Raw genomic sequence first — 15,382 nt, 5'->3', positions numbered from 1 at the left:
TGGTGTTTCAACCGGGAACTTCTTACTGTGAGGCAGGACGGGTAACCACTGTTTCACCGCATGGCCTCCACAAATACGTATTCCATGCAACTGTGCCACCATGTAAAAGACAAGTGTTTTTCAGTGGCATTGTTACAACAAAGAAATAGTCTAATAAACACAGTTATCCTATGTTTTGTGTTTATAATCATCCATCCATCATCAATATGGCTTCGCTTGTAAATATATCCTGGCCACATGTCACTTCATAAGAATTGATTGATTGATTGATTGATTGATTGATTGATTGATTGACACTGCTATAATTGATTAAAGTACACTTAAAAATAAGATCTCGGAAGTCTTTAATCTCCTTTACAATTGAACAGAAAGGTGCGTTGTTTTTTTAATTCATGCTAAGAAGACACTGATTGTGGAAGCGATTCCAGTTTCTTTCCAACTCCCTGAACTTGAATAAAATGGATGTGATGTGTGGGTGTGAGAGGGGAGAGCAGGGCAGCTGGATGCCAGCGGGGGTTTTAACACATGAGATCCCCAGAGCTCAGAGATGAGCAGATGCATGTTGTCATAGCAATCTCATGTAGTGTACTCACACAGTGCGACTCCGTCAGGAGCCAAATGCATAAAACAGGTTCCAGCCGCAGCCTCGCCGTCCAGGAAAGGGAACACCTCATCTGTTTACCTCAACGTGTGACAATAAGAAAATCCTTTAAAAAAAAACCTGCACTGCTCGCGAGGCGGTGTTTCTCTCAGACTTATTTGTGGTGGACGGTCAGGGTTGTGTGTTTTTAGTTATTTCTCGCTCCTGAAGGATCCTTGACCTGTCCTCCACCCACGTAGACCTCCCATGCGCTTCTCCTCGCCAGAGGCGCGCAGAGAAAGCACGAGCCGCTTCATAGTAAACCGGCAGATGATGATGATGATGAGCATGATGATGATGATGATGGTAGCGGTGGTGGAAGATCCGATGTGTGGGCACCACTAGTTCATTATCGGCTGCATGGTGGAGAGGAAGGCATTCACATGACGGTGTGAGGATCGTCTTGGACGCACAGAGGTGCGTAATAATTTATTTAACAGTAGTCCGTCATTTATTTCCGCACAGTCAGTCATTAACACGTCTGTCACAGTTTGAGCGAAAGTTGCGCAGAGGATTGACTGAAGTTTTGATCTCTGTTGTTGCAGCGCCTTCGGGGAGGACGACCAATACAGGGAAGGATCAATTTCCTCATGACCGCTTGACAGAAAGCAAGGCACATACCAGGGTATCCGAGTTCATATTTATTGAATCTGATGCACAATTTTCCTAGACGACTGTTGTTTTGTCTATCTATCTATTTATCTATCTATCTATCTATCTATCTATCTATCTATCTATCTATCTATCATCTGCCTGTCGAAATGCAAATGAGGATCAGTGTAAGATTTGAAGAATGAAATGAAGAGTATTTTGCAAAACCTTGTCTTAAGTTTGTCCCTATTTCACTCTCATCATCTCCCTCTAGGTTTTCTTTTGCTCTTTGTCTTTTTTTTTTTTTTTTTCTTGATTGTGGAGAAGGTCTTTCTTGATGAAGAAAATATGAATTCAGGCACTCATCTAAAAATTATTCACTGTAGAGAGTTGATGGGCTTCAAACCCTCAAAATGAAATCCCCTAACCTTCCAGTAAAACCCAATTATTTGCTGCTATTGCTGTAAACCTTTTTGACAAACTGTGAAGCGCAAACTGTCACCTTTTTTTCTGTAATCTTAAAGGTACTTTGACCAGTGGAATGGGTTTGGTCTGATTTGGACAGATTGATTGGAAGTGTGAAATGGACTTAGCAGTTTGCTAAATAAAATTTACAGAAAAGTTTTTCAGCTGATAACTTGGGCAACGGTATTGTGAGGAGATGCATGATGGCAGCATAGTGATACAGTGGTTAGCGCCTCATATTGAGGTTGATTTAGGTCATGAGTTTGAATACAGGCTGGGCCTTTCTGTGTGGAGTTTGCATGAATGCACTATGTTCAGGGGTTTCCCACAGGTACTCCACTTTCTTTTCGCAGTTAACTTTAACATACATGTGAGGTTTGGTTGTTAGTGTGATTGTGATTGTGAGTGGTTGTCTGTCTGTGTCTCTATTTGCTCTGTGATGGAACTGATGACAGTGTACCTCCAGTTGTCAGTAGGTTTGCTCCAGCCCCTGTGGCCCATTAAGTGAATCTAGAAGATGAATGAATGGAGGATATGCATTGATACTGATGGTTAACTGCATGACATTATCAGTAAAACACTTCTATGTAGTGTGTTTAAAGAAAAAACTTTGTGTATGAATTTCAACTGTCATGGACTTGCCATAGATGGGAAAAGGCTGCACGCTGTGTGTGTGTGTGTGTGTGTGTGTGTGTGTGTGTGTGTGTGTGTGTGTGTGTGTGTGTGTGTGTGTGTGTGCACGCGCACGGCGTGAGAAGGTCAGATCATATGAGTGGACTTTTCATGTCTGCCTCAATATAAGAGCAGGGCAGAGACAGCTCATCATTGTGGTGCTCGGCTGCACACACACACACACCCACAAACTTACACACACACCCACATGCAGTCTGACTCTCGTCTGTGTTGCTGCAACTTGGTGTGTCACCTGAAACTTGATTGGACTATTTGACTTTAAATCATGAGTGGTGAGTAATCAGTTGGTTGCTAATTAAACTCTGCAAAGTCTTAGAGACTTTTTCTTGTGTTTTCACTTTGTTTTTATAACTGCAGTTGATATTTGTAATTTATTTAGTTTTTGACTGATGGACTGTTGAATTTTGTACACTTGAATTGAAAAATACAACTGTATATAGTACATAACTGTACTGATAAGGGAAAAAAATGAAATGGGAAAATGAAACAAACTGCAGCTTGAGTTAGGATCTCTGTGTCCCGATGTATTTTAACATGGTAGTCTGAAGTGACTTCTTGTTGAAGTGCGAAATGTGTCTTGCCTGACTGGCTTCAGGCTCCTCTGGCCAGAATAGTATCTCAATCAACGTATGGCCTTGGCTTATCATTTAACTTTATTTTTCACTACTTTCCTATCATATGTTGTTGGATTTTGGGGTCGTCAACCAGGACGGTGACATCTACAGCCTGACCAGTCTGATGCAGTGTTGGCATCATTGGGGGAAAAAAATAAGCTACGCTACTGCATTGGCAACACAACTTTAAATTTTACAAGATTATACAAGATTCTGGCTGGGCTTGAGTTGATTTTCTGTGATCAGCATGTTTGCGCTTTAATGTATAGTACTGTTTAATATATTAATAGCCATGAAATAAACAGAATTACAAATTATTATTCAGCACAGCTTACAGTTGTTATTGTGGTTTATGTAATGTGATTATATTTCATTGCAGGAGCAGCCTTTGCTCCTCTTCATGAAGAGAAACCATCTTCACCCATTCATCACAAACACAAAGACCAACTTAAATGTTTTAAAAAAACAATGTCTTCACTCAGTCACTTCTCATTTAATGTTGCAACTTTTACACTTTTGCGAAGTATTTCTGTTTGGGCATTATTGAAATAGCAAGGGATGGTAAATAGGAACAATAATGACATATTGCAGGTGTTTTTTCTTCTATCAATGATAAACACATTAAAGTGTGAAAGTACTTGCAAAATATGCATTATAGTGGAACTGAGGACTTATTCACAGTGTTTTTCAAAGACCTGAACAGTACTAAACTCCGTTATTTCCAAGGCAGTGTTAAAATGTTTAGAAATGTTTACAGAATCTTAAATCAAGTCTGCCATCAGGAGGTACAGGATTTAATCACTTTTTTCATGTTCTCCTAGTGGTTACACTGTGCTTATATGGTTAGCTTTGTTCATTCATCGTAAAATGTTTCTGTGGGTTTGATTCATGGCCAGATCTTTCTGTGTGGAGTTGCAGGTTGTGTGTGTGTGTGTGTGTGTGTGTGTGTGTGTGTGTGTGTGTGTGTGTGTGTGTGTGTGTGTGTGTGTCCAGGTTGTTGTTCCCATCACCCTTGGTTAGGCTGAATATGCCCCCCCCCCCAAAAAAAAAAAAAAAAAAGTTAAATAAAAAAAGTCATTGTTAAGTGCTCTGTACCTAAAGCATCACAAACATTAAGGGGCTTTTTGTGCCTCAAGCGCTCAGTATACTGAAAGGCGGCTTTTTTTTGACACTGGGTTACCATAAATAATGCACTAGTACCATCATTCAGAGTGAGTCCAGCCTGCTGAACAATGGATTTGCTGTGTTACAGTGAGATGTCAGCTCCTCACTGCAACACGCAAAAAGACAAAAAATGGTGCAAGCAAGGAGATGTAAATGTCAGTGATCAGAGATCCGGTATTTATCTCCCCGGAAGAAAAAAATGAAAGAGAGAGGTGTGTAAGCTCATGACGAGGCTGACCTCACGCTGCACTATAAACTTCACGTGCGGGCTTCAAGTGTGTTTACTGAGGGTGGTTAGAAGGAAATGCTGCAGCCTAGATAGATAAGGAGTGAGACCCACCGCCACGTGTTAGTCGCACATTGAGGGAAGGAAACACGGTAAGACTACCATAAATCAATACTTATACTTTTTTTGCAGTTTACGGCTGTTACTGAGCCTTTCTGCTTGAACTTGTTAACATGATAACTGCACAGTTTTAGTAAGACTCGGCTGTTACCGGCTTACAGGCTTTAATCCACAACGGACTGGGTTTGGACTTGTAGTTCACTGCATATACAAGGTCATGCAGGATATTATAAAGTTTTAGTAAAAATAAAATGCTTGAATTATTTTGTAATTGTGGTAAAGCTCATTGTTAAATGTTTCGTTTCTCTTTGTGTGTTAGCATAGCATTTTACATCCTACATAAATTTACCAGCCAGGTAGTACAATATCAGGTCATATTCAAATACTTGGACATTTAAGAAGCTGTAGACTTTTAGACGGTTAAACATTTCTGCTCTATGATACAGCTTAAAAGCTGAATGAATAAAAAAGAGGCCGCATCGGCTCTTATCAGTAAACTTCCCTCCATTTCTGGCGCGTGCCGTGGTGTATTGTAATCATTATATCCTGCCAGTCTGAAAAATGTCTGCCACAGAGTATGTGTCCTGAGTGAGCTGCAGGTATTATCGCTCAACAATGATTCATTCTGACAGTTGATGAGCTATGATCAATACATTTATTCTTTATGAGTTAACTTTTACTTACTTTTAAAATAAGTTAATTTGCTCTCTGAACCTTGAGAGAAAGACCAGAGAGGTATTCATGAAGAGAAATATAAATGAAATGCTGTTTGTCTTTAGACCTCACTTATGCAGTGATGTTGTATTTTCCATTGGTGTGCATCAACATGCAGGAGTGTTCTGTTCATCTTTCACACAGCAGTCCTCTTTTTCATGAGCTGTTGTATTTTCAATTTTGTCCGCCACTTTCCACCGTGTGCTTTTGAGAGCTGATGATTTCAGATCCTCAGACAGTATTACTGTGTACGCACACTCTCTTTATGTTATTAAAAATTTCATCCAGCATCGGCCAGAATTGGCACATCAGAAAAACAAAATAATTTCACCCTCCTTATTTCTTTCTTGTCTAGTTTCTCACGAGACCTGCCTCCTGGACCAAGTACTGGATCTTATTATGAATGAGAAGCCTCCCACCAGCACTAGTCTTTTCCTAAACGAGGACACGGACAAACTGCCTGCTGCAGACAGAGGAGACCTGAGGAGGCGAATTCGAAGGGCTATGGAGAAAAAAGCCAGCAGCATGAAGGAGAGGATTAGCCACATCAGCTCGAGCAGCGTCAAAGGTTTTTTCAAGAGAAACCTGTTTGTTTTGTTCACTGTTGCTGCTGTGGCTCTGGGTGAGTGGACAGAGAAGCCGGCTGAGGGTTTAACATGTGGGTTTTGGTACTCGGTTGACTCCATTTGACTTGTGTGTGTGTGTGTGTGTGTGTGTGTGTGTGTGTGTGTGTGTGTGTGTGTGTGTGTGTGTGTGTGTGATTGCCTATTTATCCAGGTGTCATCCTGGGCTTTGCTCTACGCCCCCACAACCTGTCCCTGAGGGAGATCAAGTACTTTTCCTTTCCCGGGGAGCTCCTAATGAGGATGCTGCAGATGCTGGTGCTGCCTCTCATCATCTCTAGTCTGGTCACAGGTTGGTTTCTCAAGACAAAACACAGCAATACTTTAAAAAAAATTGTAAAATCGGGGTTTGTAAATCAGTTTGTGTCTTCAGGGTACCAGTTACCCTTCTAGAATAGTCCAGTAATGATGTAGAACACATACTGTGTGTATTTGTCAGTCGTGAATGAACAATGAAGAGATCTGAACCTGCAATCAGACTGAATTTTCAAATCAATCTCCTCCTTGTATCAGGTATTTCCTCTTTGGACAGTAAAGCTTCGGGTAAGATGGGTGTTCGTGCTGTGGTCTACTACATGGTGACTACCCTGATCGCTGTGTTCATCGGCATCGTGATCGTCATGATCATCCAGCCGGGAAAAGGAAGCAGAGACAGTCCGGTTGACAAAAGTGGAAACATTGAACCTGTTCAGGCTGCTGATGCTTTTCTGGATCTTATCAGGTAACGTCTCACAATAATAATGTATGAGTGACTGTTGACACTGTGTGCCCACTTGCCCCCACATTTCACATTTAACAAATCAAGATGCAATTCGACATTCACGAGTATCCCCCAGTCTCTGTTTGTGTGCTTCTCCTTTTCCAACTTGATTTGATGTCATGTTATGCCACCTTCTTGCATATGCATCTCCACAGAGCACAATAGATCTAGCTGTTTACAGTTTATAAAAATAAGAGGTGTGTGTGCTGGTCCAGGTCTCATTTGGTGAGGGGAGTTAAATTTACCAAACAAGCAAAACAATTGCAAAACAACAACCAGTTGTTCTTTTTCATAACTCATTTTAGTGCATCAATAGACAGCTTTACAAATAAGATTTCACACCACACAATTTTTTTTCTTTGTTTGAAGTTCACAAGTCAGCTTGCAGATGCAGATAAACTTTTCTTTTGCGCTATGTTAAGCTGGCTGTTTCCATTATTGATGATAGTTAGCCAACCTGCTCCTTCTTATTTACTGTAAACTGACGTGGAAAATGTGTTTGTATTAGATCTTGTAAACAACAGTAGGGATAATATGTTTTGATTACTGTTGAATATGGTGATTAATAAAGTTTAGCATCACAGACTTAACAATCTATTTCTTCTCTCTCTTATTTTTTTTTTTTTATCTCAGGAACATGTTTCCACCCAATCTGGTAGAAGCCTGTTTCAAACAGGTGAGGCTTTTGTACACTTATAATCACATTTATGTCATGTTGCAAAAAAATAAATTAATTAAACAATTTGAACAAGATATTCTTTTCATCCTGATGCTCCCATCAGAGCTCTTCAAATAGACAAAAAAAAACGAATGTGGGGAAAAAAAAGACATTTTATGACATTATTCATTATGAAATCACATTTATCGCCTCAGTACTGATTTGAAATATCTTGAAACATGCCTGATCTTTATTTCCTTTTTCAGTATAAAACCATGTACAAGAAGACTGTTCACACGAGGAACGTGACAGTGACGCTAAACCTCACCGACTCTTTCAATGTGAGCGAGTCCATCCTGAACGTGAACCTCAGCAGGGTGCTGCACACTATACAGGTAAGTGGAATACATCTCAATTATAGACTCAATTTAAAAACCACATGTTCAACAATTATGAGATGGGAAACTGAGTGTGTGTGTGTGTGTGTGCTTTAATCTATTTAATGTGTCTCCTCCCACAGGAGACGGTGGAGGAGACAGTTCCTGTGTCGGGCTCCTCTGGTGGAGTCAACGCTCTGGGTCTGGTGGTGTTTTCCATGTGCTTTGGTCTGGTCATCGGCAACATGAAGCAGCAGGGCCAGGCTCTGAGGGACTTCTTCGACTGCCTGAATGAAGCCATCATGCGACTGGTGGCCATCATCATCTGGTCAGTATAGCGTAGAGGTTGAAGATCTGTATTGTGACATGATCCACCTATATTCATACCGCGCTTTTTCTAGTTTCAAATTGCACGGGGACAGGGGTGGGGGTTATGTTGATCTCAGCTGATTAAAAGGCATAAATTATATATGTATATATACATATACATACATACATATATATATATATATATATACATATATAGAGAGAGAGAGAGAGAGAGAATCACACCTGCTCACAATCTCACCTACATGCAATTTGTAGATGCCAATAATTGTTTTTGAATTAAATCCAGGGAAAACATTCACCACACAGAAAGTTTTATACAACTATGCAGTTTTTTTTTTTGGTTTTGGAGGGGGGCTCAATGCAAAAGTTTCGCCAACCCCAGCGAACAATGTGTTAAACTTGTGGAATCAGTCGCATATCGAATCTGCTAACTCACTCAGTAACACTCGCACAATTTCAGTTATCTCACACTGTCATGTTACACAAGCCTTTGCACATATTGCATTCATTAAAGGTGCCTTAAGGAGTTTGCACGTTTTATGCGAAACAGTGCCCCCTGCAGGCCTTGGGCGTAATGCAGTTTAGTGAAAAACTTGTCCCTGTGGCTCGCGTGCACGGAAGAGGGGAACTCCGTCTTCGCTCGTTTAGTAGCGCTCAAGTAAGATTTAAGTTTCTTTTACCTGGTGGAGTCTGTGCTGGAGCTGTGGCAGTGCTAGAAGCCAGTCTTTTCTTACTTTCTGGAAGATCCTGCTCAGTTGTTGCTCACTAAGCATCTGGCGGAGTAATGGCGGACAAAATGAAACCTAACCAGCCGGAGCGTGCATTACGTCATTCCTTTCAAATTCTCCCCAAAAAAATGCTGGTGCCGGACCGGCACTGCAACTTTCAAGTGACAATTTAGCGCTGTTAGAGGTACTTGTAATAAATATGTCAGGGCACATTGTACACATGATTAAAAACATGTAACATATTTATGGTGGAAAATAAGTATTTTTAAGGTTGTAAAACTCCTTAATGCACCTTTAAACAGTTGAATGTGTCAGAACTAATTATTGGATTTATATTTTAACCAATATTGTCTTAAACCCGGTCATTAAAGGCTCAATGAAAGTGTTTTCTATACATCTCAGGTTCTGTCTGGTTGACGCCTGGATTAAAAGATTAAAAAGAAACATTTAAAGAAAATATTGGATTACTACTGGAAGGCCCAGAATAAATTTTCTGTTGTGTTGATTGTTGATTTACATATTTTACTGCCCCCCCCCAAAAAAAACCCCCAAAAAAACCAAAAAGACAGACATTAGGAGATATTATAGGATGAAATACAAAAGATAAATCATTTTAAAATGTGACTCAGCCATGCTGCTCTTTGTTATTGTGGCTCACTGTGTGCATCTGCATCACAATATACTGTTCTGAAGGGTGTTCAGTTTCAGACATACTGTGTTTAACACCTTTATGGTTAAATTGAGGCAGTGGTGGCATAGAGATTAGAGAAGTGGACGTAGGATCAAGAGTTCACAGGTTAAAATCCCACAGCTGGCCTTTCAGTAATGTGCCTGCACCTTAGAGGTAGGACTGGTCACCATTGACAAAGTATTTGTACTGATGTACCTCAGTATATTTTTCAGGTGGGTCTAGGAAAGATGATTAGGAGCAGTATTAGGAAAAAACAGATGATGTTAACAGGCGTTCAAACTGAAGCTGCAGAAAGTTATGACAGTGATGAAATTGCATCAATTAGATTAAAATAGAAAGTTCCCTGTTTAAATGGATTTCATTGTGTTCCATATGAAGTCGGCACAGGTTTTTCATGATAGTTATTTAAACAAAACTTTACTTTCTCACTCAAAACTGAAAGACAAACATGATGTGTTATTGCTAATGATTAAGCTGATGTAGCTACACTGAGCACAAGTATTACAACAATAATAGTTATGAGATGTGTGTGTCCGCATGTTCCTACAGTATATGTCTGTACAGCTCACCCTTCCATGCCATCAGCACCACAACCATCAACAGTTGTGTCGATGTACGACTACTGTAGCTCCCTGAGCAAGACTCAAACAACGCTTGATGCAGCCCAGGCTGCATCAGGAAGGGCGGTCAATGTAAAGCATGTGCAAACGCAGGGGTCACATGAGATCCAATAAGAGAGCAGCTGCAGTGTATTCCCTCTTAAAGCGAGGGTAGACGATGTTGAAGAGCCTGCAAGATTTGAAAGTCGCACACCTCAACCCATCCCCCCTAAGCTCCTCCTACTCCAATCAGTGCTTGGCCCAACGCCACACCCCCACCAACGTGACCGCGCATCTCAACTAATGTTTTCAATGGGACCCCGCTCCAAGCCTAGGGTGACCATATGTCCTCTTTTACCGGGACATGTCCACTTTTTACGTCCTGTCGGGGGCGTCCGGGCGGGTTTTTTAAATTCAAGGAGATGTCCGGGGTTCACTGTTTCTCATAGCACATAAATGTAAATTGACCAGCGCTTTGCACACAATACTGTGATACTTTGTTGCACGACGTAATTACCGAGAGGCGTCTTGTGAGCCGATCTGCGCCGCGCGCTCTCTCTCTCACACAAACACACACACACACACACAGACGGAGCGGAGCAGACGGGGCTGTTCAGACAGCGGAGCAAGGCATCTGATTGGTTTCTTAAGAGCGGTCCGCGCCTTACGATTGGTCGGAGTTTTTACTGTCCTTTGGCCGCTACAGTTGTCAGATTTTTTTCCGCACCTTTTTCCGTCCACATAATGTATTGACTTCTCCCAGGGGGCAAGGAGAATTTTCACTCAGTATGACAAAAAGTGCTTTTGGACAACATCGCCTAAATAAAAATCTTTAAGTATATCTGTGAAAAGTTTGATTAGATCTTGATGAAGGATTGATGTATCTTAGTCAAAAGCAACACCAACAAGTCAAACCTCCATTTTTTTAAATGTTTTATTCTCAATTTTCTAAGATCCACTGAAGAACAAACTGGACATATTTGTTGATTCAGGCAAAAACCAATGATAAACAAGGCATCTGTTGATGCAAGTGTTTGTCTGCACTGTGAGCCCAAAACACAAAAATATCCAAAATTCTGCTTCCTCTGTGACGAGGCGAAGTGACATGTCTGGTGTGTTTTGTGTTTATGTCCACCTCTCAGGTATGCTCCAGTGGGCATCATGTTCCTGATTGCAGGGAAGATTGTGGAGATGAAGAATCTTGCTGAAGTCGGAGGTCAGCTGGGGATGTACACCGTTTCGGTCATAGTGGGCCTCCTCATCCATGGACTTTTTGTCCTGCCACTGCTCTACTTCCTGGTGACCAGGAGGAACCCCTATATTTTTATTGCCGGGCTGCTGCAGGCACTCATCACTGCTCTGGGGACGTCCTCTAGGTGGGTCCAGTCCTCTGATATTGAGGAAACTTAGAGCTGGAATTTGTGCCTGATTTGGTTCAATCGTTTATGTAATGTCAACATCAGTGTCTATTTTGATAGATAAGTCAGCCTCATTATATGTGAGTTTGAAACCAGTCCAAGTCAGCATTGCGTTGTGATGTGTGATAATAGAAAAATATTTCTACTTTTTCTATGCCTTTCTACTTTCCTCATCCAGCTCGGCCACTCTGCCCATCACCTTTCGCTGTCTTGAAGAAAACAATCATGTGGATAAGCGAGTGACACGCTTCGTCTTGCCAGTGGGCGCCACTATTAACATGGACGGCACCGCGCTGTACGAGGCGGTGGCAGCCATCTTTATTGCTCAAGTCAATGATATGGACCTCAACTTTGGCCAGATTCTCACCATCAGGTACACACGCACACACAAGGAAGGTCTTTAGTTTGGAAAGACTTTTCTCACAAATAGCACACAAGATAATAAAAAATAATGAAGCATCCCACATGCCACTTTGATACACTTTCAATCTGACAAAGTTTGTCTTTGTTCCCATACTTGATTTAGACCAGGTAAGTTTATGGCAGTCATGGTCACAACTTAAATAATTCATATTTGCAGATGGAAAGATAATTTATGTAAAAAAAAATAATCATTTCAAAAGCTTGTTCCTAATATGTATTTTAAACATAAATTGTGTGAGAATAGGACATATGGGAGTCTTATTATAATTCCTCATATGCCGTCATTACTCTACTACGTCCTGCCAGGATTGCACATGTGCTGTTTGTTTGTTTCCCTTTATTAAATGTCTTCACTCCCCTCTCCATCCCTCCCACCGCCCACTCAGTATCACAGCAACTGCTGCCAGCATCGGAGCAGCAGGCATCCCTCAGGCTGGCCTGGTTACCATGGTGATCGTATTGACATCTGTGGGACTGCCCACAGAGGACATAACACTGATCATCGCTGTGGATTGGTTCCTGTGAGTTCCCACTAAATGCCAGCTTGATGGGGATTGGTCTGGGATTGTGCCAGCCTAAATGTCATTGTAAAGCTTCAGAGAGCTCAGAGGTCCCACAACTATAAAGGTTATTAATGCATAATGCAGAGAGACAGATGAGAATGCCTGCAAGTGTTTTCTTACAGCAGCGTTTCGCTAACGTTTTTGAACTGTATCTGTCAAATTGTCCATCGGTTTTTCCTCTCTCAACCACTTCTTTGTACTTCCCCTGCCACCAGGGATCGCCTGCGTACCACCACCAATGTCCTGGGCGACTCACTCGGGGCCGGCATTGTGGAGCATCTTTCCCTTGGAGAGCTGCACAGTCAAAATACAGAGATGCACAACTCTGTCATTGAGGAGAGCGAGAAACCCTATCAGCTCATCTGCCAGGACAATGACACACTTAACCACATCAACAGTGAAACCACAATGTAAATCAAGAACAACCATCTGAGTGGACCTAATGTGACAAACGTGCTTTAAGTAGATAGTTGGCTTGGAAAGTTGCAGCGAAGTGGAGCAGTCCAGCAGAAAATAACAGCTCTTGGTTGAGTGAGTTAGTGTTTGCAGTTCACAGGGTTTTTGCTACTCCTGGACATAATCTCACATCTTTCAGTCCAGCAGTATTCATCCTGTGGCAGGGTGATGACAGGAAGTTAAGTGCACATGCTATTTGGAGGTTATCACTCACTTAATGCGAATTGAATTTGTCCAAAAAAGTTTCAGGTAAAATCTTCAGTCTCATTACAATTTCAAACATGTATATAAATTGTAAAATGCACAGACAAAATATGACAAAGATATCCGCATTTAGTTTGTAGAAACACAGTTTTGTCTATAAATATAATTGACATCAGCAGTCATAAGTCAATGATCAGGAAACCAGCAAACGCTTCAGTTTTGCAACTTTCAGTTTTGCAAAAGTGAAGATTTTTTATCATTCTCCTTGTAGAAACATTTTTTTGGTCATTTTCATTCTGACTCTACCTCTGATTCAATTTTGATATGGGCTGTGCCACTCACGCACACACACACACACACACACACACACACACACACACACACACAGTTATATGAAAAAAATACATATGAATCAGTGTTATTTTGTTTCTACATATAACTCTGTGTTATAAACGTATACCGACACCATGGAATTGTAAACCTATGAGTGTGTTTGACTGTTCAACACTAGTTGTTATTAGTTTGAGGTTGAGATGCTTTAAGTCAATTGTATGATTTGTTTGATTTTTTTAAAACTCGGTGCTTTCTTATTAATGCTTGAGTACACTTCTTGTGTGTTCTAGTGCCATTTGGTTTATGAACTATAAAACTGGACTCTACCACACTACTTTCACAGAAACAGCTGGAATATAAATGACAATACTGTTAATTCTCTTTCTGTATTTATTTAAAATATTATCAGATTTGGAATTATAGTGCATCATTTAGGGTTTCATTTATTGCTTTTGTCTTGGATTTCTTTTTTAAAATCTTAAAATATTTTGGTTTTAGGTCAAAAACATTTTATTTTACGTAATAGCAATATGTCCACATTTACATTGATATTGTGTGCAAAACACATTAATTTCATTTTGTTGTATCCTAAATGCATTGCAGACTAGTCATCGATTAATATAGTTGTTCTTAATATTATTGTTATTAGCGGTCGCAGTAGAAGTATTGATGTTGTTTTTATTTCTTTCTCTTTTTTACTGTCAGTTCTGTGACAAAGGATTGTGGGAAAGGTTTTAAATGCTGTGACAAGTCAAATGTACAAAAAAGCTCTTGATGTCAAATGTTTTAGGAAAAAAAAGTGTTGTGCGTAATTCTGGAAATATATACACTTATATTATCCATTTATTGAAGTTTTCAGTTGTGCTTCTCATGTGCCTATTTGACTTTAAATTTGATACCAGATGTTGGTGAAAGTGTAATTTCTCATGGAGTAGCTCAACATGTTGATGGACATCGCTTGAAAAAAATGTGTCAAATAAATGTCTCAGGAACTGAATTGTGATTGTCGTTACTGTGATTGTGGCAGCCCCTTGTGGAGGATACCATCTATCCATCCATCCTATCTAACCGCGCTTGGTCCTTGTCAGGGTCACAGGGGGCCGGGGCCAGTCCCAGCTGCTGTGGGCGAGGTCGCCGGTCTGTCGCAGGGCCAACACATACACGAACAATCACACTCACATTCACACCTAGGGGCAATTTAGAGTTACCTATTAACCTGACATACATGTTTTTGGACCGTGGGAGGAGGCCGGAGGGAACCAACATATACATTGGGGAGACCATGCAAACAGAAAGGCCCCAGGCCCCGGCTGGTATTTGAACCCGGGGCCTTCTCTCTGTGAAGCGAGGGCTAATCACTTCTCCACCATGCCTAACCATAAAAAAATAAACAGACAATTAGCTTGTTTTTCCTCACAAAATGACATTGTGCACTGTCCTTGTAGCTAACCTGCTGCTTTTAAAGATAGTTTGGATGTTTATGAACTTGTGGAAAAATTAAAATGCTAAATGAAGGCACTAAAATGCTCAAATCTTGTCAACAGTAGATCCAGTGATGGATTGGATGGAATCAAAGTCGATGTATTCACCTGCTACTTGAGGACATTTGCAGCACAGCTTAGGTTCCATTCATCCACATGCGGCATTAACATGTATTTGGGTGAACAGATCACAGGTGGCGAGACAAACATAAACAGGCGTCAAAGCAGTTTCACTCACATCACCTCCCAAGATGGGCTGGGACACATCTGCCCACACAGGTTTTGTAGAGCGAACAGTCATGCATTGCGAATGCTTTCCAGGACGGTGGAGTAGAGGTACAATTCAAACTCAAGTAGTTAATGTGAAACACATGACAGGGACAAGTGAAAACAGGCCTCACCACATGTGACCTGATCATCTGAAATGCATGTTAATGCCAGGTGTAAACAGGTTCTTAGTGTGCACTGACCCCAGCGTGACTCACCATCTCATGAACTCAGCCAGCCAGAA

General features: G+C 41.0%; 1 protein-coding gene across 3 annotated transcripts; it reads left to right on the top strand.

The window, feature by feature from the left end:
- The first annotated feature begins 1,240 nt into the window (after positions 1 to 1,240).
- slc1a6 (solute carrier family 1 member 6) lies at positions 1,241 to 14,418 on the top strand. 3 transcript variants are annotated; one of them, XM_030083571.1, is made up of 11 exons: positions 1,241 to 1,265; positions 5,583 to 5,849; positions 6,005 to 6,142; positions 6,364 to 6,571; positions 7,244 to 7,286; positions 7,535 to 7,663; positions 7,789 to 7,973; positions 11,136 to 11,369; positions 11,590 to 11,784; positions 12,221 to 12,355; positions 12,613 to 12,811. In XM_030083571.1, exons 2-11 carry the CDS (start codon positions 5,627 to 5,629, stop codon positions 12,809 to 12,811), a joined length of 1,689 nt encoding a protein of 562 aa, XP_029939431.1. In that variant the 5' UTR covers positions 1,241 to 1,265; positions 5,583 to 5,626. The 3 variants fall into 3 exon arrangements, with proteins under 3 accessions (XP_029939431.1, XP_029939429.1, XP_029939430.1); XM_030083569.1 differs by lacking the exon at positions 1,241 to 1,265 and adding an exon at positions 2,574 to 2,661 and having other exon boundaries at positions 12,613 to 14,418; XM_030083570.1 differs by lacking the exon at positions 1,241 to 1,265 and adding an exon at positions 4,444 to 4,545.
- The last annotated feature ends 964 nt before the right edge of the window (positions 14,419 to 15,382 follow it).

This window comes from Salarias fasciatus, chromosome 23 (genome assembly GCF_902148845.1).
Source record: "Salarias fasciatus chromosome 23, fSalaFa1.1, whole genome shotgun sequence".
Lineage (NCBI taxonomy): Eukaryota > Metazoa > Chordata > Actinopteri > Blenniiformes > Blenniidae > Salarias > Salarias fasciatus.
This window is presented reverse-complemented; position numbering and strand designations above follow the sequence as displayed.

What these genes read in the sequence shown, in the direction of transcription:
- slc1a6 (XM_030083569.1), top strand. An exon ending in GCTCTGGGGACGTCCTCTAG is followed by an intron (nt 11,370 to 11,589) that starts GTGGGTCCAGTC and finishes TTCCTCATCCAG; the next exon opens with CTCGGCCACTCTGCCCATCA. An exon ending in GGCCAGATTCTCACCATCAG is followed by an intron (nt 11,785 to 12,220) that starts GTACACACGCAC and finishes CCGCCCACTCAG; the next exon opens with TATCACAGCAACTGCTGCCA.